The sequence below is a fragment of the Oncorhynchus clarkii genome, unplaced genomic scaffold (genome assembly GCF_045791955.1).
Source record: "Oncorhynchus clarkii lewisi isolate Uvic-CL-2024 unplaced genomic scaffold, UVic_Ocla_1.0 unplaced_contig_4871_pilon_pilon, whole genome shotgun sequence".
In the NCBI taxonomy this organism is placed as follows: Eukaryota; Metazoa; Chordata; class Actinopteri; order Salmoniformes; family Salmonidae; genus Oncorhynchus; species Oncorhynchus clarkii.
In genome coordinates, this window is record NW_027261028.1 from 146,053 (window position 1) to 170,861 (window position 24,809).

The 24,809-nt window shown below is 48.1% G+C and overlaps 1 protein-coding gene across 3 annotated transcripts; it reads right to left on the reverse strand.

The window, feature by feature from the left end:
- Window positions 1–514: 514 nt before the first annotated feature.
- On the reverse strand, window positions 515–23,716 carry LOC139403853 (WASP homolog-associated protein with actin, membranes and microtubules-like). 3 transcript variants are annotated; one of them, XM_071147006.1, is made up of 12 exons: window positions 23,026–23,716; window positions 17,456–17,629; window positions 14,150–14,300; window positions 13,746–13,915; window positions 11,781–11,949; window positions 9,082–9,269; window positions 8,290–8,376; window positions 7,807–7,902; window positions 7,286–7,712; window positions 5,538–5,695; window positions 1,675–2,394; window positions 515–1,541 (listed from the first exon to the last, which is right to left on the reverse strand). In XM_071147006.1, exons 1-11 carry the CDS (start codon window positions 23,602–23,604, stop codon window positions 2,233–2,235), a joined length of 2,361 nt encoding a protein of 786 aa, XP_071003107.1. In that variant the 5' UTR covers window positions 23,605–23,716; the 3' UTR covers window positions 515–1,541; window positions 1,675–2,232. The 3 variants fall into 3 exon arrangements, with proteins under 3 accessions (XP_071003107.1, XP_071003108.1, XP_071003110.1); XM_071147007.1 differs by having other exon boundaries at window positions 515–1,554; window positions 1,604–2,394; window positions 23,026–23,714; XM_071147009.1 differs by lacking the exons at window positions 9,082–9,269; window positions 11,781–11,949 and having other exon boundaries at window positions 23,026–23,702.
- Between the last annotated feature and the right edge of the window lie 1,093 nt (window positions 23,717–24,809).

The window sequence follows — 24,809 nt, forward strand, 5'->3', positions numbered from 1 at the left end:
CCCCCCCCCCCCCCCCCCTCCATATCACAGTAATCCTGGATAGTGTGTTTGTCTATGTCCTAACCCCCCCCCCCCCCCCTCCATATCACAGTAATCCTGGATAGTGTGTTTGTCTATGTCCTAACCCCCCCCCCCCCTCCATATCACAGTAATCCTGGATAGTGTGTTTGTCTATGTCCTACCCCCCCATATCACAGTAATCCTGGATAGTGTGTTTGTCTATGTCCTAACCCCCCCCCCCCCCCCCCTCCATATCACAGTAATCCTGGATAGTGTGTTTGTCTATGTCCTAACCCCCCCCCCCCCCCCCCTCCATATCACAGTAATCCTGGATAGTGTGTTTGTCTATGTCCTACCCCCCCATATCACAGTAATCCTGGATAGTGTGTTTGTCTATGTCCTAACACTAACAGTAATGATATGTGAAAACTGAAATGATCAATTATTAGTGTGTTTTCCCCCATTATAAAGAGAATCTCTCCTGGACAGAACAGTTGTAAAAGTGTCCTACAGAAACCTTACTCAACAACAGTTTATTGGTGAACGACAGCTCGTAATAACTCACAGGTCCCCAAGGCACTTGATCATAATGACACAACGTTCTCTCTCTAAAATAACACTTACCAGTCGAATGGAAACTGGGTTTGACAGTTTACAATAAAATAATGAAAATCAGTGCACGGGCGCTCGTTCATACATCTGGCCATGTTCCAGGCCACCTACATCGCAGTCACGCACCAAATCTTACATAGTCAATCACTCCTTTCTAGGGAGTTTTTCCTAGCCACCGTGCATCTACACCTGCATTGCTTGCTGTTTGGGGTTTTAGGCAGGGTTTCTGTACAGCACTTTGAGATATCAGCTGATGTACGAAGGGCTATATAAATACATTTGATTTGGTTCATTTGTCTAAAAGACGCTGCTTTTGCAGGGCAGTCTGGAACACGGCCTTTTGCGTCTCCATGACAACCCGGTCAAATCAAGATGCTACATTATTACATTGCACATTAGAAATACTAGGGTGAAGTTGGGCCCCCTAGACACTGACCCAAGGCCAGTTTTAGATTATTCCCCCTAATGGTTAAAGGTTGGGATTGGGGGGGGGAGAGAGGAGGCTGATCCTAGGGACTGTTGTGCCTACGGGGGTCAACTTCATCCTACTGTTTTAGTTCATGGTGGTAAACTGGGTAAAGCTCTATTCTGTTCATGAAGGGCAGAGGTCATACTTAAAGGGTTATTTTATCGTCACGGCGATTAATATGGCGTTGTAGGACACAGAGTGCACAGTCGTCAACATTTCATTTTTCCTCATCAAAGTAAATGTGACGGAGTTGGCAACACGAGCTCCTGTTCATCCGTAGAGAAAATCATGAAGCAGAAACAAACAGATACATGATTTCATCTTCAATGGTTTGTCAGTTATGCTATGCAGGGCGGACACCAGTTCCAACTGGCACTAGACAAACAAAACATTAAGGGAGATTGTAGTGTAACACGATGACAAACTGAACCGCGTTACACGGTAAGGTCTACCACCTGTTCTATTTGAACACACTGCAGGGGCCTGCAACCATAGATACAATCTATTCCATTCTATTTCTACATCTCTCTCTCTCTGTCTCTCTCTTTCTCTCTCTTTCTCTCTCTCTGTCTGTCTCTCTCTCTCTCTTCGACGGGAGCTTTTTAGCCAGATAACAGCTAGTTTCAAAGCTTGGTGAAAAAGAGGCTGTAGCCTTGAACCCTGGTAACAGGTGGTGGATATTTGGGCACAGTGCTTTAGTTAAACATTTTCAGGGTGTTTAAGATACGATCTCTTCTCCATGGATCAAGTTTTACGTCAAACAGTAAACCTGCATAATCACACGACTAAACCATTGGCAACATGGTTAACCTATTGATTAGTGAATGTTTTGATTTGTACGTGTGTGTGTGTGTATACAGTGGGGAGAACAAGTATTTGATACACTGCCGATTTTGCAGGTTTTCCTACTTACAAAGCATGTAGAGGTCTGTAATTTTTATCATAGGTTCACTTCAACTGTGAGAGACGGAATCTAAAACAAAAATCACATTGTATGATTTTTAAGTAATTCATTTGCATTTTATTGCATGACATAAGTATATCTACATGTTCTCCCCGCTGTATAGACACACACACACACACACAACGCCTGTTTTATGGATGTGTCCGTGCGCGTCCGAGTGTCTGTCTGTCCGTGCATACGTCTCCTCTCAGCTGTCCCACTCAGCCGAGGGCGTGTTGTCCTCTCCTCTCTCCTCATCTTCCTCATCCGAGTCAGAGGAGACCTTCTTCATCCTCTGCATGGCTGCCTTGATGCTCCTCTGTAGATCCGTGTCCCTGCTGTCCTGGGGCAGGGGCACCGCTGGGACCACCTGGAGGGGACATCACAGAGCAGGGTCATCAAGTTAGCCAGTGGGACCGGTTCAGAGGGCTACCCATCGTTTCAAGTGTTTGTCACGTGCACTACTAGTGTTTGTCACGTGCACTACTACTAGTGTTTGTCACGTGCACTACTACTAATGTTTGTCACGTGCACTACTACAGTGTTTGTCACGTGCACTACTACAGTGTTTGTCACGTGCACTACTACAGTGTTTGTCACGTGCACTACAACTCCTTTCTGGGACAGTTCCAGGGTCAGTAGCTATATACAGGGACAGTCCCAGGGTCAGTAGCTATATACAGGGTCAGTTCCAGGGTCAGTAGCTATATACAGGGACAGTTCCAGGGTCAGTAGCTATATACAGGGACAGTAGCTATATACAGGGTCAGTAGTTATATACAGGGTCAGTAGTTATATACAGGGACAGTAGCAGGTATTGATCCTGCAGGTCATCTCTGACACCTTTACTAACAGGTATTGATCCTGCAGGTCGTCTCTGACACCTTTACTAACAGGTATTGATCCTGCAGGTCGTCTCTGACACCTTTACTAACAGGTATTGATCCTGTAGGTCGTCTCTGACACCTTTACTAGCAGGTATTGATCCTGCAGGTCGTCTCTGACATCTTTACTAACAGGTATTGATCCTGCAGGTCGTCTCTGACATCTTTACTAGCAGGTATTGATCCTGCAGGTCATCTCTGACACCTTTACTAACAGGTATTGATCCTGCAGGTCGTCTCTGACACCTTTACTAGCAGGTATTGATCCTGCAGGTCGTCTCTGACACCTTTACTAGCAGGTATTGATCCTGTAGGTCGTCTCTGACATCTTTACTAGCAGGTATTGATCCTGCAGGTCGTCTCTGACACCTTTACTAGCAGGTATTGATCCTGCAGGTCATCTCTGACATCTTTACTAGCAGGTATTGATCCTGCAGGTCATCTCTGACATCTTTACTAACAGGTATTGATCCTGCAGGTCGTCTCTGACACCTTTACTAGCAGGTATTGATCCTGTAGGTCGTCTCTGACACCTTTACTAGCAGGTATTGATCCTGTAGGTCATCTCTGACACCTTTACTAGCAGGTATTGATCCTGTAGGTCAGCTCTGACACCTTTACTAGCAGGTATTGATCCTGCAGGTCGTCTCTATCTGACACCTTTACTAGCAGGTATTGATCCTGCAGGTCGTCTCTGACACCTTTACTAGCAGGTATTGATCCTGCAGGTCGTCTCTGACACCTTTACTAGCAGGTATTGATCCTGCAGGTCGTCTCTGACATCTTTACTAGCAGGTATTGATCCTGTAGGTCGTCTCTATCTGACACCTTTACTAGCAGGTATTGATCCTGTAGGTCGTCTCTAGCTGACATCTTTACTAGCAGGTATTGATCCTGTAGGTCGTCTCTAGCTGACACCTTTACTAGCAGGTATTGATCCTGCAGGTCGTCTCTATCTGACACCTTTACTAGCAGGTATTGATCCTGCAGGTCGTCTCTGACACCTTTACTAGCAGGTATTGATCCTGCAGGTCGTCTCTGACACCTTTACTAGCAGGTATTGATCCTGCAGGTCGTCTCTGACACCTTTACTAGCAGGTATTGATCCTGCAGGTCGTCTCTATCTGACACTTTTACTAGCAGGTATTGATCCTGCAGGTCGTCTCTGACACCTTTACTAGCAGGTATTGATCCTGCAGGTCGTCTCTGACACCTTTACTAGCAGGTATTGATCCTGTAGGTCATCTCTGACACCTTTACTAGCAGGTATTGATCCTGTAGGTCGTCTCTAGCTGACACCTTTTCTAGCAGGTATTGATCCTGCAGGTCGTCTCTGACACCTTTACTAGCAGGTATTGATCCTGCAGGTCGTCTCTGACACCTTTACTAGCAGGTATTGATCCTGCAGGTCGTCTCTGACACCTTTACTAGCAGGTATTGATCCTGTAGGTCGTCTCTATCTGACATCTTTACTAACATGTATTGATCCTGCAGGTTGAGGGGGGGTGTAATCGGTCCAGAGGGGTTCCTATAGAAGTCATGTAGCAGGGGGTGTAATCGGTCCAGAGGGGTTCCTATAGAAGTCATGTAGCAGGGGGTGTAATCGGTCCAGAGGGGTTCCTATAGAAGTCATGTAGAGGGTTGTGGCTAACTCCTGCACATTGTCATTGATGTGATGTAATAGCTTCATGGCTAACTCCTGCACATTGTCATTAATGTGATGTAATAGCTTCATGGCTAACTCCTGTACATTGTCATTAAAGTGATGTAACAGCTTCATGGCTAAGTAACATAGCTAACTCCTGCACATTGTCATTAATGTGATGTAACAGCTTCATGGCTAACTCCTGTACATTGTCATTAATGTGATGTAACAGCTTCATGGCTAACTCCTGTACATTGTCATTAATGTAACAGCTTCATGGCTAACTCCTGTACATTGTCATTAATGTGATGTAACAGCTTCATGGCTAACTCCTGTACATTGTCATTAATGTGATGTAACAGCTTCATGGCTAACTCCTACACATTGTCATTAATGTGATGTAACAGCTTCATGGCTAACTCCTGCACATTGTCATTAATGTAACAGCTTCATGGCTAACTCCTGTACATTGTCATTAATGTGATGTAACAGCTTCATGGCTAACTCCTGCACATTGTCATTAATGTAACAGCTTCATGGCTAACTCCTGTACATTGTCATTAATGTAACAGCTTCATGGCTAACTCCTGCACATTGTCATTAATGTAACAGCTTCATGGCTAACTCCTGTACATTGTCATTAATGTGATGTAACAGCTTCATGGCTAACTCCTGCACATTGTCATTAATGTAACAGCTTCATGGCTAACTCCTGTACATTGTCATTAATGTGATGTAACAGCTTCATGGCTAACTTCTGCACATTGTCATTAATGTGATGTAACAGCTTCATGGCTAACTCCTGCACATTGTCATTAATATGATGTGATGTAACAGCTTCATGGTTAACTCCTGTACATTGTCATTAATGTGATGTAACAGCTTCATGGCTAACTCCTGCACATTGTCATTAATGTGATGTAACAGCTTCATGGCTAACTCCTACACATTGTCATTAATGACAATGTGATGCCTGATGCTGACCTTGCGTAGTTTGACCCCAAGTCTGATGGCAGACATTATGTTATCCCTGAGGTCGCCCCCGGAGGGCGCCAGGCCGGGACCAGGAGGGGCAAGGGGCTGGACACGACGCAGCCTGACCTGACCACGCTGTAATGATGCCAACACCTCGTCCATAGAACCTGGAGGGAGAAGGAGCAGGGGAAGACAGGTGGGAGAGAGAGAGAGAGAAGAAGTAGGGGAAGAAAGGTGGGAGAGAGAGAGACAAGAGAGAGAAGGGGGAGAAGAAGTAGGGTAAGAAAGGTGGGAGAGAGAGAGACAAGAGAGAGAGTGGGGGTGGGAGAGAGAGAGACAAGAGAGAGAGAGGGGGGGAGAAGAAGTAGGGGAAGAAAGGTGGGAGAGAGAAACAAGAGAGAGAGAAGAAGTAGGGGAAGAAAGGTGGGAGAGAGAGACGAGAGAGAGAGAGAGAGAGAGAGAAGAAGTAGGGGAAGAAAAGTGGGAGAGAGAGAGGGGGGAGAAGAAGAAGGGGAAGAAAGGTAGGAGAGAGAGAGAGGGGGGGAGAAGAAGTAGGGGGAAGAAAGGTGGGAGAGAGAGAAACAAGAGAGAGAGAAGAAGTAGGGGAAGAAAGGTGGGAGAGAGAGAGACGAGAGGGGGGGGGGGAGAAGTAGGGGAAGAAAGGTGGGAGAGAGAGAGAGAAGAAGTAGGGGAAGAAAGGTGGGAGAGAGAGAGGGATAGAGAAGAAGCAGGGGAAGAAAGGTGGGAGAGAGAGAGGGATAGAGAAGAAGCAGGGGAAGAAAGGTGGGAGAGAGAGACAAGAGAGAGAGAGGGGGGAGAAGAAGTAGGGGAAGAAAGGTGGGAGAGAGAGAAACGAGAGAGAGTGAGAGAGAGAGAGAAGAAGTAGGGGAAGAAAGGTGGGAGAGAGAGAAACGAGAGAGAGAGAGCGAGAGAGAAGAAGTAGGGGAAGAAAGGTGGGAGAGAGAGAAACGAGAGAGAGAGAGAGAGAGAGAGAGAGAGAGAGAGGAATGGAAAAGAAGTGGGAGAGAGAGAAGAGAGAGAGAGAGAGGAATGGAGAAGAAGAGTGGGAGAGAGAGGTGGGAGAGAGAGAGGGGGAGGGAGAAGGAGCAGGGGAAGAAAGGTGGGAGAGAGAAGCGAGAGAGGAATGGAGAAGAAGAGTGGGAGAGAGAGAAGAAGCAGGGGAAGAAAGGTGGGAGAGAGAAATGAGAGAGAGGGGGAGGGAGAAGAAGCAAACGAAAGAAAGGTGGGAGAGAGAAATCAGAGAGAGGGGGAGGGAGAAAGGCAGGGGAAGAAAGGTGAGAGAGAGGTGGAGGGAGAAGAAGCAGGGGAAGAAAGGTGGGAGAGAGAAATGAAAGAGAGGGAGGGAGAAAGGCAGGGGAAGAAAGGTGAGAGAGAGGGGGAGGGAGAAGAAGCAGGGGAAGAAAGGTGGGAGAGAGAAATGAGAGAGAGGGGGAGGGAGAAAGGCAGGGGAAGAAAGGTGAGAGAGAGATGGAGGGAGAAGAAGCAGGGGAAGAAAGGTGGGAGAGAGAAATGAGAGAGAGTGGGAGGGAGAAAGGCAGGGGAAGAAAGGTGGGAGAGAGAGCAGATATGGAAAGAGAGTAGAAGCTGTCAAGAGAGCTGTCACAAGGTGCAGCTACAGTAGAAACTTGTAGAAGACAGAGAGTTTCCCTTTTTACAACAGTAGGAGAAATAATGAGCCGGGACAAGTAGCTACTGCATCAGAAACAGACCGTCACTGGAAGGTGGATCATCCTCACCTAGGTTCTGCTTCAGGGTCATTTTGGCAGGGAAGGGTGCAGCCTCTCTCTCACTGAGAGGCATGGGGGAGTCCCCTACCTCTGTCTTACAGGGGGTGAGGGCAGGGAGGGGTGGAGGGGGAGGAGGTGGGGGTAGGGGAGGAGGAGGAGGAGGGGGAGGAGGAGAGGAGGTCTGAGGTGGGGGTACAGCTGTAGTGGGAGGTGTAGTTGGCAGAGGCGAAGGAGGAGGGAGAGGAGGAGTGAAGATTTGGACGGGGATGTCTTTAGGTTTGAGTTTCCTGGGGGTCTTTCTGGGGGCGGCCCCATTAGATGAAGAGGAGGGGCCGATGCTAACGATTGACAGAGGCTGGGGGAGGTCGGAACACTGCGGCTCCCTGGCAGCCATCTTGGATCGTGGAGTCTTCAGGACGTAACTTCCCTGTCGCTTCTACAGGAAAGACAGCAGGAAAACACTTCAGCAACACATCCTTCCCTTTAGTCCCTCCATCCATGAGAGGATAAGTGATGGGTTGACTGATTACCTCTCTGAAGGAGCGGAGTCTGCTCAGGGTTCTCTCTCTCTCCTGGTCCATCCACTCCTTCCTCCTCTCTTCATCCTCTCTCCTCTTCTCTCTCTTCTGGAGGGACACGGAGAGAAATAAGACAAGACTGGTGGAATCAACTGAGATAGTTACCTCACTGCTTTAGTAACATTTTAGGTAGCTATAGAAGAGACCGAAACAGAGAGAGAGACACAGGGAGAGAGAGACAGAGAGAGAGACGGAAAGAGAGACAGAGAGAGACACAGGGAGAGAGAGAGATAGAGATAGACAGAGATACAGAGAGAGAGAGAGCGACAGAGAGAGAGAGAGAGAGATCATGTAAACTGAGGATGGTGTCTCCAGTGTGGGTGTTTCCGTGGGTGGGTTTGCCCTCGTTACTATGGTAACTTACCAGGGCTACTCCGCGGTGCTGGGTAAAGGGATCCTTTAAGAGCGTGTGTGCATGTTGTCATGGTAACTCACCAGGGCTACTCCGTGGTGCTGGGTAAAGTGAGTGGAGCTGTGCTGGGCCAGACGGTGCTTCTGCTCGTTAGCCTCCACACACTGATCCTGTAACACCACACACCATGTTACACACACACCATGTTACACACACACCATGTTACAACACACACACCACGTTACACACAATACAGACACCACGTTACAACACAGACACCACGTTACAACACAACACAACACAGACACCACGTTACAACACAACACAGACACCACGTTACAACACAACACAGACACCACATTACACCACAACACAGACACCACGTTACAGCAAAACAGACACCACGTTACAACACAGACACCACGTTACAACATGAGGCGTTAAGATAGAACAGTCTAAATGTTTAGGAGGAACTTTATTACAGGTTTGTCAGGAAGGGGCACACCCCCTGGTACCTTCTTGTTGTGGAGGTAGGTTAACACACACCCCCTGGTACCTTCTCACTGTGGAGGTAGGTTAACACACACCCCCTGGTACCTTCTCACTGTGGAGGTAGGTTAACACACACACCCCCTGGTACCTTCTTGTTGTGGAGGTAGGTTAACACACACCCCCTGGTACCTTCTTGTTGTGGAGGTAGGTTAACACACACCCCCTGGTACCTTCTCACTGTGGAGGTAGGTTAACACACACCAGGGGGTGTGTGTTAACCTACCTCCACAGTGAGAAGGTACCAGGGGGTGTGTACCTTCTGTGGTACCTTCTTGTTGTGGAGGTAGGTTCAAACACACACACACACACACCCCCCAGGGTACCTTCTTGTTGCGGAGGTATGCGCGGCGGGCACATATGTTCCCTCTCTTGGCTTCCAGCTGCTGTAGGCGTCGCCCCAGGTGATTGACAGGTGAGTGGGTGGGGTCTAAAGGTGCAGCTGTCTGTGATAGGCTTTGGAGCTCCTCTGGATCCTCACACACATCATAATACACCACCTCCTCTTTCAGCTCTGAAACACACACCATAACACACCACCTCCTCTTTCAGCTCTGAAACACACACCATAACACACCACCTCCTCTTTCAGCTTTGAAACACACACCATAACACACCACCTCCTCTTTCAGCTCTGAAACACACACCATAACACACCACCTCCTCTTTCAGCTCTGAAACACACACCATAACACACCACCTCCTCTTTCAGCTCTGAAACACACACCATAACACACCACCTCCTCTTTCAGCTCTGAAACATTCTACAAATCTCTGTAGACACAATCTGATAAGCAGACATCTGTCGCTTCCCATCTCCTCTTCCTCTGTTGTTCTCTCCCTCCTCCCTGTTGCTCCCTCTCTCCTTCTCCTTTCTCCCCCTCTCCCTCCCCCCGCACTCCTCTCTCTGTCGCTCCTTCTCTCCCTCCCCCCACTGTCGCTCCTTCTCTCCCTCCCCCCTCCTGTCTCTCTCCCCCTCCCCCCACTCTGTTGCTCCTTCACTCCCTCCCCAGTCTCTCCTTCACTCCCTCCCCCCGTCGCTCCATCTCTCCCTCCCCCCACTCTGTCACTCCTTCCTCCTCTGCAGCTCCTTCTCTCCCTCCCTCCACACTCCTCCTTGTCGCTCCTTCTCTCCCTCCCTCCACTGTCACTCCTTCTCTCCCTCCCCCTCCATCGCTCCTTCTCTTCCTCCCCCCGCACTCCTCCCTGTCGCTCCTTCTCTCCCTCCCCCCACCGTCGCTCCTTCTCTCCCTCCCCCCACACTCCTCCCTGTCTCTCCCTCCCCCTTCTCCTCTATCGCTCCTTCTCTCCCTCCCCCCACTCCTCCCTGTCGCTCCTTCTCTCCCTCCCCCTTCTCCTCTATCGCTCCTTCTCTCCCTCCCCCCACACTCCTCCCTGTCGCTCCTTCTGTCGCGCCTTCTCTCCCTCCCCCCGCACTCCTCCCTGTCGCTCCTTCTGTCCCTCCCTCCACTGTCGCTCCTTCTCTCCCTCCCCCCTCCTCCTCTATCGCTCCTTCTCTCCCTCCCCCCACACTCCTCCCTGTCGCTCCTTCTCTCCCTCACCCCACTGTCGCTCCTTCTCTCCCTCCCCCCTCCTCCTCCTCTATCGCTCCTTCTCTCCCTCCCCCACACTCCTCCCTGTCGCTCCTTCTCTCCCTCACCCCAATGTCGCTCCTTCACTCCCCCCCTCCTGTCTCTCCCTCCCCCATCGCTCCTTCTCTCCCTCCCCCCCACACTCCTCCCTGTCGCTCCTTCTCTCCCTCACCCCACTGTCGCTCCTTCTCTCCCTCCCCCCTCCTCTATCGCTCCTTCTCTCCCCACCCTCCTCTATCGCTCCTTCTCTCCCTCCCCCACACTCCTCCCTTTCGCTCCTTCTCTCCCTCACCCCAATGTCGCTCCTTCACTCCCCCCCCTCCTGTCTCTCCCTCCCCCATCGCTCCTTCTCTCCCTCCCCCACACTCCTCCCTGTCGCTCCTTCTCTCCCTCACCCCACTGTCTCTCCTTCTCTCCCTCCCCCCTCCTCTATCGCTCCTTCTCTCCCCCCCTCCCTGTTGCTCCTTCTCTCCCTCACCCCAATGTCGCTCCTTCACTCCCCCCCCTCCTGTCTCTCCCTCCCCCCTCTATCGCTCCTTCTCTCCCTCCCCCCTCTATCGCTCCTTCTCTCCCTCCCCCCTCCTCCTCCATCGCTCCTTCTCTCCCTCCCCCCTCTATCGCTCCTTCTCTCCCTCCCCCCTCTATCGCTCCTTCTCTCCCTCCCCCCTCTATCGCTCCTTCTCTCCCTCCCCCCTCTATCGCTCCTTCTCTCCCTCCCCCCTCCTCCTCTATCGCTCCTTCTCTCCCTCCCCCCTCTATCGCTCCTTCTCTCCCTCCCCCCTCCTCCTCTATCGCTCCTTCTCTCCCTCCCCCCTCTATCGCTCCTTCTCTCCCTCCCCCCTCCTCCTCTATCGCTCCTTCTCTCCCTCCCCCTCTATCACTCCTCTCTCTATTTTGCTCCCACTCTTTCACCCTCCTCTTTTCTTTTGCTTTCTCTCTCTCTTTTCATCGGGGAAGAACAATGAAGTGGTAGGGGGTTGCTGCCTTCCTCTCTCATGTTATAAAAATACATCTAGACTCTAGAGCCAAGTACTCGAAGCCCTGCCAAGGATGGCAGACAGAAACACACACACACACCCTTGGAAACAAACACTATTTTCCCCATGGGCAGTAATTAAGGGATTTACATGCAGAAAATCTGCTTTTGTGACATGATTTGTAATCCAGTGACGCAGCAGAAGTAGATCTCTATCTAGGGACAGTGGAGGAAGCCACGCTGCTCTTCTCCAGACCCTCCTAGCTGCCCCCCCCCTTTTAGAGCAGCTCTCCACACCCTCTCAGCACCCTCTCACAGAAATCTGATGTCAACATGTCGGACTGTGAGACTGGCATCTTCAGTCATTTGAAAAAAACTTTGAACATTTTGCATTGCATTTTGAAAAATCTAAATGTATAGATCTGTGTGTGTGTGTGTGTGTGTGTGTGTAACCTACCTTTTATCTGGCGTCGCAGGGTGTCGATCTGAGCGACCAATAGGAGCTCTTCGTTCTTGAGGATCTCAAACTTGGCATCGTAGAGTTCTAGCTGAGCCTCATAGTACTGAATCTCTAGGTTATCTACCGTCTCTGGTCCCCTCTGGTCCTGGCCAGACAGACCTCCCATCTAGGATACAATATAGAACACTATGGTTATAACAGCTCCAGTATGGTTATAACACTACATAAGTCTAGGATACAATATAGAACACTATGGTTATAACAGCTCCAGTAAAAAAAATCCCAGAACCACACGGGGGGACCTAGTGAATGACCTGCAGAGAGCTGGGACCAAAGTAACAAAGCCTACCATCAGTAACACACTACGCCGCCAGGGACTCAAATCCCCCTGCTTAAGCCAGTACATGTCCAGGCCCGTCTGAAGTTTGCTGGAGAGCATTTGGATGATCCAGAAGAAGATTGGGAGAATGTCATATGGTCAGATGAAACCAAAATATAACTTTTTGGTAAAAACTCAACTCGTCGTGTTTGGAGGACAAAGAATGCTGAGTTGCATCCAAAGAACACCATACCTACTGTGAAGCATGGGGGTGGAAACATCATGCTTCGGGGCTGTTTTTCTGCAAAGGGACCAGGACGACTGATCCGTGTAAAGGAAAGAATGAATGGGGCCATGTATCGTGAGATTTTGAGTGAAAACCTCCTTCCATCAGCAAGGGCATTGAAGATGAAACGTGGCTGGGTCTTTCAGCATGACAATGATCCCAAACACACCGCCCGGGCAACGAAGGAGTGGCTGTGTAAGAAGCATTTCAAGGTCCTGGAGTGGCCTAGCCAGTCTCCAGACCTCAACCCCATAGAAAATCTTTGGAGGGAGTTGAAAGTCTGTGTTGCCCAGCAACAGCCCCAAAACATCACTGCTCTAGAGGAGATCTGCATGGAGGAATGGGCCAAAATACCAGCAACAGTGTGTGAAAACCTTGTGAAGACTTACAGAAAACGTTTGACAACAAAGGGTATATAACAAAGTATTGAGATAAACTTTTGTTATTGACCAAATACTTATTTTCCACCATAATTTGCAAATAAATTCATAAAAAATCCTACAATGTGATTTTCTGGATTTTTGTTTCTCATTTTGTCTGTCACAGTTGAAGTGTACCTATGATGAAAATTACAGGCCTCTCTCATCTTTTATAGTGGGAGAACTTGCACAATTGGTGGCTGACTAAATACTTTTTTTTCCCCACTGTATGTTTCTGCATATCGATGTTGGATGAAAAGCTATGATCTCCAAAATATAAACTTTTCAGGAAATGGAAAAAAACGGTTCTATTTTCCCATTTAAGAAACACAGAGTTCTGAAAGTTGAGATGCTATTTTCTTGTTCCTAGAGTTGTGAGATGTTCAGAATCCAGACTAGTGTTGGTAGTTGACACACGTAGACATACAGCTGGAGGGGTAGCTGTCTGTCTGTCTGTCTGTCTGTCTGTCTGTCTGTCTGTCTGTCTGGGGAATTCTCTGTTCACACTCAGCTCTATAGACAGATCAAAGACCCGGAAAGAGAGAGCGACAGAGCTACAGACACAGCTACAGACAGAGCTACAGACAGAGCTACAGCTACAGACAGACACAGCTACAGACAGAGACACAGCTACAGACAGAGACAGAGCTACAGACACAGCTACCGACACATCTACAGACAGAGCTACAGACACAGCTACAGACAGAGCTACAGACACAGCTACAGACAGAGCTACAGACAGAGCTACAGACACAGCTACCGACACATCTACAGACAGAGCTACCGACAGAGCTACAGCTACAGACAGAGACAGAGCTACAGACAGAGACCGAGCTACAGACGCAGCTACAGACACCCCCAGGGAATCTGATCAGATAGGAATACCAATCCAGAGAATGGCCTTTTAAAACACACACACACACACACACACACAGTACCTTCTCTCTGATGGTGTGTTTCTTGCGGTGCAGACACATCTCAGTTGCTCTCATGTGTTGCAGGGTCTCTTTAGCCAGCAGGAAACGCAGCTTCTCCAGTCTAGGAGCTGCTGAGGCCCAGGAGGCCTGACCAAAACCACGCTTATCCTCCCCCATCACACGTAGCATACCTGGTCACACAGATCAACCACACAGACGGGGTCATTTGGCACAGGGTTTGTTTCCTCTATATACAGCTGAGAGGGTCTGTGGAGAGCTGCTATAAGGGGGGGGGGGGGGGCAGCTGAGAGGGTCTGTGGAGAGCTGCTATAAGGGGGGGGGGGCAGCTGAGAGGGTCTGGAGAGCTGCTATAAGGGGGCTCTTAATGCTTCATACACACACACTCTCTCTCTCTCTCTCTCTACCTCCAAGGGCTTTGGATGTTTCTATGAAGTAGCTGACTGTGATGTCCTGTATGGAGGAGACTGCATCCTCTCCTCTCCTCCTCCACTCCTCTGCCTCTCTCTCCAGTGCTGCTATCCTCTTAGGACCCAACTCCTCCTCATCCAGAGACTTCTGATAGGGGCCAGGAGAGAACAGAAGAAAGGCTTTACATTCTAGAGCAGCGACATCGGGGGGGAGGGGTTAGAACAGCGACATCGGGGGGAGGGGGGTTAGAACAGCGACATCGGGGGGGGGGGGGGTTAGAACAGCGACATCGGGGGGGGATTAGAACAGCGACATCGGGGGGAGGGGGGTTAGAACAGCGACATCAGGGGAGGGGGGATTAGAACAGCGACATCGGGGGGGGGATTAGAACAGCGACATCGGGGGGGGGGGTTAGAACAGCGACATCGGGGGGGGATTAGAACAGCGACATCGGGGGAGGGATTAGAACAGCGACATCGGGGGGGGATTAGAACAGCGACATCGGGGGAGGGATTAGAACATCGACATCAGGGGAGGGGGGATTAGAACAGCGACATCGGGGGGGGGATTAGAACAGCGACATCGGGGGGGGGATTAGAACAGCGACATCGGGGGAGGGGGGGGGATTAGAACAGCGACATCGGGGGAGGGATTAGAACAGCGACATCAGGGGAGGGGGGATTAGAACAGCGACATCATGGGAGGGGGGATTAGAACAGCGACATCGGGGGGGGAATTAGAACAGCGACATCGGGGGGGGGGATTAGAACAGCGACATCGGGGGGGGGGGATTAGAACAGCGACATCGGGGGAGGGATTAGAACAGCGACATCGGGGGGGGGATTAGAACAGCGACATCGGGGGAGGGATTAGAACAGCGACATCGGGGGGGATTAGAACAGCGACATCGGGGGAGGGATTAGAACAGCGACATCGGGGGAGGGATTAGAACAGCGACATCGGGGGAGGGATTAGAACAGCGACATCAGGGGAGGGGGGATTAGAACAGCGACATCGGGGGGGGATTAGAACAGCGACATCAGGGGAGGGGGATTAGAACAGCGACATCGGGGGGGGATTAGAACAGCGACATCGGGGGGGGATTAGAACAGCGACATCGGGGGGGGATTAGAACAGCGACATCGGGGGGGATTAGAACAGCGACATCGGGGGGGGATTAGAACAGCGACATCGGGATTTAGGATCCAACTCCTCCTCCAGGGACACTGTGGCTGTGTTTAGACAGGCAGACCAATTCTTCTCCAATATTCTTTTCACTAATTGTTTTACTGATCAGATCACCAATTCATTGGCCTGTCTGTTTAAAACGCAGTAAGAGGGACACAGACATACACTACATGGTCAAAAGTATGTGGACACCTGCTTGTTGAACATCTCATTCCAAAATCATGGGCATTAATATGGACTTGGTCCCCCCTTTGCTGCTATAACAGCCTCCACTCTTCTGGGAAGGCTTTCCACTAGATTTTGGAACATTGCTGTGGGGACTTGCTTCCATTCAGCCACAAGAGAGTTAGTGAGGTCGGGCACTGTTGTTGGGCGATTAGGCCTGGCTCGCAGTCGCCGTTCTAATTCATCACAAAGATGTTCTATTGGGTTGAGGTCAGGGCTCCTGTGCAGGCCAGTCAAGTTCTTCCACACCAATTTCGACCATCCATTTCTGTATGGACCTCGCTTTGTGCACTGGGGGCGTTGTCATGCTGAAACAGGAAATGGCTTTGCCAAACATTTTGCTAGAATGTCATTGTATGCTGTAGCGTTAAGATTTCCCTTCACTGGAACTAAAGGGCCAAAACCATGAAAAACAGCTCCAGAACATTATTCCTCCCCCACCAAACTTTACAGTTGGCACTATGCATTCGGGCAGGTAGCGTTCTCCTGGCATCCCCCAAACCCAGATTGGTATGTCGGACTGCCAGATGGTGAAGCGTGAGTCATCACTCCAGAGAACGCATTTCCACTGCTCCAGAGTCCATTGGCGGTAGATTTACACCCCTCCAGACGACGCTTGGCATTACCCACTGTGATCTTAGACTTGTGGGTGGCTGCTCGGCCATGGAAACACATTTCATGAAGCTTCCGACGAACAGTTATTGTGCTGACGTTGCTTCCAGAGGCAGTTTGGACTTGGCAGTGAGTGTTGTAACCGAGGACAGATTATTTTTCCGCGCTTCAGCACTCAGCAGTCCCGTTCTGTGAACTTGTGTGGCCTTTGACGAACTGACTTGTTGGAAAGGTGGCATCCTATGACGATGCCACGTTGAAAGTCACTGAGATCTTCAGTAAGGCCGTTCTACTGACAACGTTTGTCTATGGAGATTGCGTGGCTGTGTGTTTTTTCGATTTTATACACGTGTCAGCAATGGGTGTGGCTGAAATACCAGAATCCGCTAATTTAAAGGTGTCCACAGAATTTTGTTTACATGTTGTGTAAGGGTTTAGGACAAAACCACTGAAAGTCTGGGTGTCTCACAACCACGATGAAACAACACAGCTTTTTCCCCTTCACGTTTCAAAAAGAGAAATTAGCAGTATTCACAAATGAGTTGATTTGGGCACAAAAATGTGAACATGATAATAGAATTCAAAACGTTGATTATTTGACTCCTGTGAACGTGACAGAGCATATATATTTTATTCTAAATGAGTGAAATGTGTCTTTGACCTCAGCTTGGTGACAGAGACCAGAGCAGTTGAATTCTGGCTGTATTCCACCTTGTATCAAAAACTCATGAGCAGACGGTGTGTCTCTGGTTCACGCTAAATTACAATCAATCAGTGTGTGTGTGTGTACGAGCGTGGGCTTCTGCGTAGTATGAGTCGGCGTAGTGTGTTTCAGCGTAGTGTGTGTCGGCATGGTGTGTGTGTGGGGTGTGTGTATGTGTGTGTGTGTCTCTCTGCCTACCAGTATCTCCATCTGGTAGAGCCCTGCCAGTTCTCTCATGTCTCTGAAGGGAGGGGTGTGTGTGTGTGTGTGTGTCTCTCCGCCTACCAGTATCTCCATCTTGTAGAGCCCTGACAGTTCTCTCATGTCTCTGAAGGGAGGGGTGTGTGTATGTGTGTGTGTGTGTGTGTGTGTCTCTCCGCCTACCAGTATCTCCATCTTGTAGAGCCCTGACAGTTCTCTCATGTTTCTGAAGGGAGGGGTGTGTGTGTGTGTGTGTGTGTGTGTGTGTGTGTGTGTGTCCACCTACCAGTATCTCCATCTTGTAGAGCCCTGCAAGTTCTCTCATTTCTCTGAAGGGAAGGGTGTGTGTGTGTGTGTGTGTGTCTCCACCTACCAGTATCTCCATCTTGTAGAGCCCTGCCAGTTCTCTCATGTCTCTGAAGGGTTGCAGCAGGTACTGGTAGAAGGTGGTTGCTACGGTGACCAGGTCCTGGTAGGCTAGGTCCTCCTCGTGGTAGATCTGTAGCAGTAGAATCATTCTGTCTGCACCTCCATGACTCTGAAGGATCTGTCAATCAATCAATACATTCTATTATATTAGGCTAATCAATCAAATTATATTTACACGAAACAGACTAGCGTAATACAGTATCTCACGTATTACAAAAAAAAAAATCTAATGTATTTGTCAGGTGATTGGCCAGTTCACTGTATGACCTGTGGAGCGAACTCCGGCCAACGTCAGGTGAAGCAAGAAATTAAAGTCCAGAGTCATTGACCTGTATGAAGTCCTTTATGTACCAATGAACAACATCCCAAAACTATCCCTTAAGTCTTCTCCCAGAGCTAGGCTAATGCCTTTAGCTCAGTGAACTAACACAGTCCTGTAGCCCACAGATGACCATGGCCTGGTTACTGTTCGTTATGATGACAGACCGATTTATAGGTCTTGTTTTATTTATCTCTGAAGATCTATTCTACCACAACTTGATGTGGACTTAGTGTCCCACTGTTCCAGTACTCAGTGTGCTGCAGCTGATGCTATCGTGAGTCAGATGTTCATTCCAGCAACGTCTGTGTCCGGCTAGGTCGTCTCTACGCAGGTCCGGCTAGGACGTCTCTACGCAGGTCCGGCTAGGTCGTCTCTACGCAGGTCCGGCTAGGTCGTCCCTACGCAGGTCCGGCTAGGTCGTCTCTACGCAGGTCCGGCTAGGTCGTCTCTACGCAGGTCCGGCTAGGTCGTCTCTACGCAGGTCCGGCTAGGTCGTCTCTACGTGGTCCGGCTAGGTCGTCTCTACGCAGGTCCGGCTAGGTCGTCTCTACGCAGGTCCGGCTAGGTCGTCTCTACGCAGGTCCGGCTAGGTCGTCTCTACGCGGTCCGGCTAGGTCGTCTCTACGCGGTCCGGCTAGGTCGTCTCTACACAGGTCCGGCTAGGTCGTCTCTACACAGGTCCGGCTAGGTCGTCTCTACGCAGGTCCGGCTAGGTCGTCTCTACACAGGTCCGGCTAGGTCGCGGTCCGGCTAGGTCGTCTCTACGCAGGTCCGGCTAGGTCGCGGTCCGGCTAGGTCGTCTCTACGCGACACACAGAGGTACACAGATTTGACTTGACGTAAAGGAAGAATTGGTTCCCACAACTCAATCGTTTCTATATCCACTTGTGATGGCTATATAGGCTACATTTGTGAATGATGATTATTATTATTTTGTATACATTTTGCTAGACTAAATGTAATGGCTCCTGTTACTCAAATAATAGTTGTTGTCCTTTACGTACTGCATATGGCTCAGTCCATCTGAATGTATAGACGTGTGTACTATGATATCACTGCCTTGTTTCTCACAGAATGGCTTGAGAACCTTCACCATTGGTATGCTAATGTTGGGTGCTGTAAACTGAGATGCTACACTTCCTTACAAACTGCTTGTGAAACCAACTCTTACGCCGTCATTTTGATTTAGATTCCGAGTTGCAAGTTAAATCAAAAACAACTTTCAAGCAAGAATTGTTTTGAGATTTATGGTTATTTTGTTCTCATTTTCAGGGCAAATCCATTTCCTCTCAAAGGGAAGAGTTTTTGGAGAGTTTAAATAAAAAAAATATACTGTATTTTATGATGCAGTGAGCTCTGATCATCTTTTGACTTTTTAAACCACATCTGAAGTTGCTGTTGAACAAACCCAATCAGATAAACACACTATTTAATGTTCAAACTGTTGAATGAATCTGTGATGTCTTGGCATACCTTTAGTCTCTGTGTTACCGAAGGACATTTACATGTCTGAAGCAGAAGAACGGAGCATTCCTTCCTAGCTTGCATGCAGGAAGGTGTTACCGAAGGACATTTACATGTCTGAAGCAGAAGAACGGAGCATTCCTTCCTAGCTTGCATGCAGGAAGGTGTTACCGAAGGACATTTACATGTCTGAAGCAGAAGAACGGAGCATTCCTTCCTAGCTTGCATGCAGGAAGGTGTTACCGAAGGACATTTACATGTCTGAAGCAGAAGAACGGAGCATTCCTTCCTAGCTTGCATGCAGGAAGGTGTTACCGAAGGACATTTACATGTCTGAAGCAGAAGAACGGAGCATTCCTTCCTAGCTTGCATGCAGGAAGGTGTTACCGAAGGACATTTACATGTCTAAAGCAGAAGACAATGCTACCGGTCAAAAGGACCCTCCTGAAGTGACGCTGCTCGGACCCTGAACTGCTGTTTCTGAAGACGGTCTACAGTGACTACAGTCCCATCCAGTTAACACTTCTTCTCTGATCCAGAATCAAGGGAGTTCAACAGAGAATTATGTAGGGCTTCCGAGCCCCCGAATGTGACTCATTAAGCTCTATGTAAAAGGTTGTATTGTCTTCTCATGGATTTCAGCCTTCTCTTTGCTGCTCTCAACCATCCTCATTCTGTCAAACCTCTGTGAAGCTGTCATTACATCCTGTAGGTCTGATATCTGATTGGAGGTTAACTTTACAGTAATGCTATTGGTCAACTCTTGGGTCCTTTTAGGAAATGACCCCCTCTCTTCTCTCTCTCTTCCTGTCTGATCTAGAATAATGCCTTGTCATGTTAGTATTGTGTTCATTCTTCAGCTTTATGCCTTGGTGGTGAATCCATTCTTTAGACAGAGTAATTACATATCTGCCTTTGATATGGACAATTAGTATTCCTGTCTCGACCTTTATGACAGTGACTTACTGGGTTTGCAATACTCTGTGTGTGTGTGTGTGCGTACAAGAGGCGTCACTACAGTCCCTGGTTCGAATCCAGGCTGAATCACATCCGGCCGTGATTGGGAGTCCCATAGGGCGGCGGACAATTGGCCCAGCGTCGTCCGGGTTTGGCCGATGTAGGCTGTCATTGTAAATAAGAATTTGTTCTTAGCTGACAATAAATAAACATATGGGTCAAAGCTTTCCTTAATTTTGGGTCAGTCAGTGGTCAGGTATTCTGCCACTGTGTACTCTCTGTTTAGGGCCAAATAGCATTCCTTAATTTTGGGTCAGTCAGTGGTCAGGTATTCTGCCACTGTGTACTCTCTGTTTAGGGCCAAATAGCATTCCTTAATTTTGGGTCAGTCAGTGGACAGGTATTCTGCCACTGTGTACTCTCTGTTTAGGGCCAAATAGCATTCCTTAATTTTGGGTCAGTCAGTGGACAGGTATTCTGCCACTGTGTACTCTCTGTTTAGGGCCAAATATCATTCCAGTTTGCTCTGTTTTTTTGTTAATTCTTTCCAATGTGTCAAGTAATTATCTTTTTGTTTTCTCATGATTTGGTTGGGTCTAATTGTGTTGCTGTCCTGGGGCTGTGTGGGGTCTGTTTGTGTTTGTGAACAGAGCCCCAGGACCAGCTTGCTTAGGGGACTCTTCTCTAGGTTCCTCTCTCTGTAGGTGATGGTTTTGTTACGAAGGTTTGGGAATCGCTTCCTTTAAGCATCTCTTTTCTGGATTTTGATAATTAGCGGGTATCATCCTAATTCTACTCTGCATGCATTATTTGGGGTATTCTTACAGAATTCTGCATGCAGAGTCTGAATTGCCATTTTGTTTTATCTTGGTTGGTGAGTGTGCCCCAGACTTAACAACCATAAAGGGCAATTGGTTCTAGAAATTATTCAAGTATTTTTAGCCAGATCCTAATAATTGGGATGTTGAATTTTGTTCCTTTTCATGGCATAGAAGGCCCTTCTTGCCTTGTCTCTCAGATCGTTCTCTCTCTCTCCCTCTTAAACATCTCCACTCTCTTGCCAAACTAATCCAGCCTCAGTGCTCACCTCACACCCACAGGATTAGAGCAGCATGGTACAGGGAATAAGGAGAGAAGAGTACATTTTGTTCTGCCTTTGAAACATCTTGGTTGTTGTGTATATAGACACTGTACAGGCCTATATTCCTGCACAGGGTTGTGCATGGATAATAGGGAGAGAGAAATCAAATCAAATGTTATTTGTCACATAAGCCGAATACAGCAGGTGTAGACCTTACCGGGAAATGCTTACTTACAATCCCTTAACCAACAATGCAGTTAAAAAATTAGAGTTAATAAAATATGTACTAACTATATATAGATATATATATATATATTTAAGTAACAATAAAATGACATAACAATAACGAGGCTATATACAGGGGGCACCGGTATTGAGTCAGTGTGCGGGGGTACAGGTAACGAGGCTCTGTACAGGAGGTACCGGTATTGAGTCAGTATGCGGGGGTACAGGTAACGAGGCTCTGTACAGGAGGTACCGGTATTGAGTCAGTGTGCGGGGGTACAGGTAACGAGGCTCTGTACAGGAGGTACCGGTATTGAGTCAGTGTGCGGGGGTACAGGTAACGAGGCTCTGTACAGGAGGTACCGGTATTGAGTCAGTATGCGGGGGTACAGGTTAGTCGAGGTCATTTGTACACAGGTAGGGGTAAAGTGACGGCATAGATAATAAACAGTGAGAAGCAGCAAGTGTAAAAACTAAGTCGTGTTTCTGCCGTCTGAACGTCTTTATAAAGCCTATCTGCTTTAACACAGTTCATACCACGGCATTTTTGAATACTTGTCTCTGATTGGCTTGAAGACCATTCTAGAGCGCGCATTATTTTGCAATGTTCTACTGAGATACTTTTTGAAAACAAAAGTCAAATTGGAGAATTCAGTTTGGGGAAATGACACTGTGAAACAGTAGGCTACCGGTATCCGCCCCAAAAACCATATGCTCTAATGCATGGTGTCATTGGCTATTAGGTAGCCTAGTGGTTAGAGCATTGGGCCAGTAACCGAAATCCCCGAGCTGACAAGATAAAAATGTGCCCCTGTTCCCCGGTAGGCTGTCATTGTAAATAAGAATTTGTTTTTAACCGACTTGCCTAGTTAAATTAAAATAATTATCCTAAAACTGCTGTCAACATAGAAACAGAGAATGAATGACAGGCTAATGTCCCTGTTTCTAGCCAAGACCTCAGGGGAGAACACCTTGCAGGGTGATAACAACATGAGTAACAGGAATGAAGCCGGACTGGATAATCAACAGATTGGTCATGTTTTCCTTCTCACGTGGTGTCATATTGCGCAACGATAGTGACACTGCATCTTTATTAAAACCCCTATGTGAACCAGGGTGGAAGGGCATCTATCCCAGTGTCATGAGGGGATTTAAAATGCCTAAATGTTGGACAGACATCTTTAGGGTTTACTCACAGTGACTTTACTGGATTACTGGATAGTGGGGGCATCGGTAAGCAGAGTAGACTACCGGTATGCCTCATGGGGGCCCCCTGAGACTGCAGGCTTTTGTTCCAGCCCATCAATGTAGCCTACTCCTGATTCAAATGAGCAAGGGCGTAGGCCTAGTGATTGGTTAGTGCTGGGCTAGAACAAAAGTTTGCAACCCATGTGGCAGGACCAGGATTGAAGAACAGTGACAGGCCACAGCTTGTATAGATCACGAATTCAAATTGTCCACTGACCTTTCTAAGGTGATCCTTAGCCCTGGTGACTTCATCCTGCATGGTTTTCCTCTTGAACTCCTGCATGTTCTCAAAGTACTCCTCGACATCTCGCTCGTCCTGCGGGAAAAGCGAGTCTAGCACTATCTTCCTGCCACAGATATCTATCGCAGTGCTGAAGTACTTCTCCAGCTGACGGCAAGGTGTATCCAGATCTCTCTCTTGATCATCTTGGTTGAACGTCCGATTGCTACCGAGAAAGATCATGTCCCAAATGTTACCCTCCTTGAAGTCCGACAGGTCGGGGAAATAGGGTGCGACGACATCCCCGACCCCTGTAAACTGACGGTGGACATTTTTTAAGTCGTTAACAGAGAAGAGTCCGGCCCAGCTGGTTTCGGTTTCGCAGACAGCAAGCTGGTCTTTGCGCTTCTGTCGCTGGAGAGTTCTGTTGTGACAGGTGACCGCGAACTTGGACTCGATCACATTCCACTGAACGATAAAACCGAGTTTGAACGTCTCGTTTTCTTCGAATATGTTCGTTTTGATGGCGACCCAGCCGTCCAAGCTGTCCAAACGCTCGCAGTCTATGCTATTCATTTTTTTGTTGTTATGGTAAACATGTAGCTAGCTAGCTAGCGAACTAAAACTTGTATTCCTCTGCCTTGTTTACAACGTCGGCCATTTGTAACGATGACGTAGTATTTCCTGTGGCGTTCTCTTTTACCTTCAACTTTGACCTTTCCGTCACATGCTCAGGGGGAATTCCACAGCCAATTTCATTCGCTACAATGTATCAGCGATTTATTCCAAGATATTTGAATATTTAATACAACGTGTCACCTTCAAGAAAATATTGACCACATTCACAATCAAATACTATTGGATTAAATACAATGTTATCACTCTTATTAGGCGACTAAAGGCAGATTTTGGCACTAAGTCAAAATACCCATGCTGACACTTGATCTGTGTGCATAACAGTTGGGGTTCCTGCTATATTTGTCACGAACTGTATTTGCTTCCTTGGTTAGCCTGTCAAAAACACTGTCAATGGTCGCCCTGAATCGACGTTGCTGGGGGAGTTATTGAATAATTTCTCACCAAGGTAAACTTAACCAGTGTTTTTGAATTGTTAGTAACTAAGCTATAATAACTGATATGTCTAGTCATAATTATAGCAAATAAATATGAAACCACAGCATAGTTTAAATGGTGTGTTTGAGTTTGTGTACAGCATGCCTGATCCATGTTTTGACAGAGGTCCAGGATGTTGTTTATGTGTACAGCCTGCCTGATCCATGTCTTTGACAGAGGTCCAGGATGTTAGAGAAGCAAACCCTCCTTTAACTGTCATCACTGTGTACAGTTATTTCTGAACAAGTGTTTGTTCTAAACATTTAAGACTATGAATCATACTTGTTTTGATTGCAAATAATGAACTCTTTGCATGGCTTCCATAAGAAAACGAATTGAATATTTATACTTATTTTTAAAGGTACATAAAGCATATACATTTACACAAGTGAATGACTGGTTGGTTAATGTTGGGTGAATAGAACATCAACATATTTGACAATAACTACTTCCAGTGGGATCCTGGTCCTTTGTGGAAAAATATTAATCTGACATGTTTTATTTGATTGTCCTGTCCACTACAGTACCTCCACCACAGTACCTCCACCACAGTATCTCCACCACAGTATCTCCACCACAGTATCTCCACCACAGTATCTCCACTACAGTACCTCCACCACAGTATCTCCACCACAGTACCTCCACCACAGTATCTCCACCACAGTATC

Coding starts and splice junctions, on each gene's coding strand:
- LOC139403853 (XM_071147006.1), bottom strand. CDS start 23,604: ATGAATAGCATAGACTGCGAGCGTTTGGACAGCTTGGACGGCTGGGTC. Junction 11,950..13,745: donor AACACACCATCAGAGAGAAG/GTACTGTGTGTG, acceptor ATTGTATCCTAG/ATGGGAGGTCTGTCTGGCCA. Junction 9,270..11,780: donor CCTGCGACGCCAGATAAAAG/GTAGGTTACACA, acceptor TGTGTGTTTCAG/AGCTGAAAGAGGAGGTGGTG.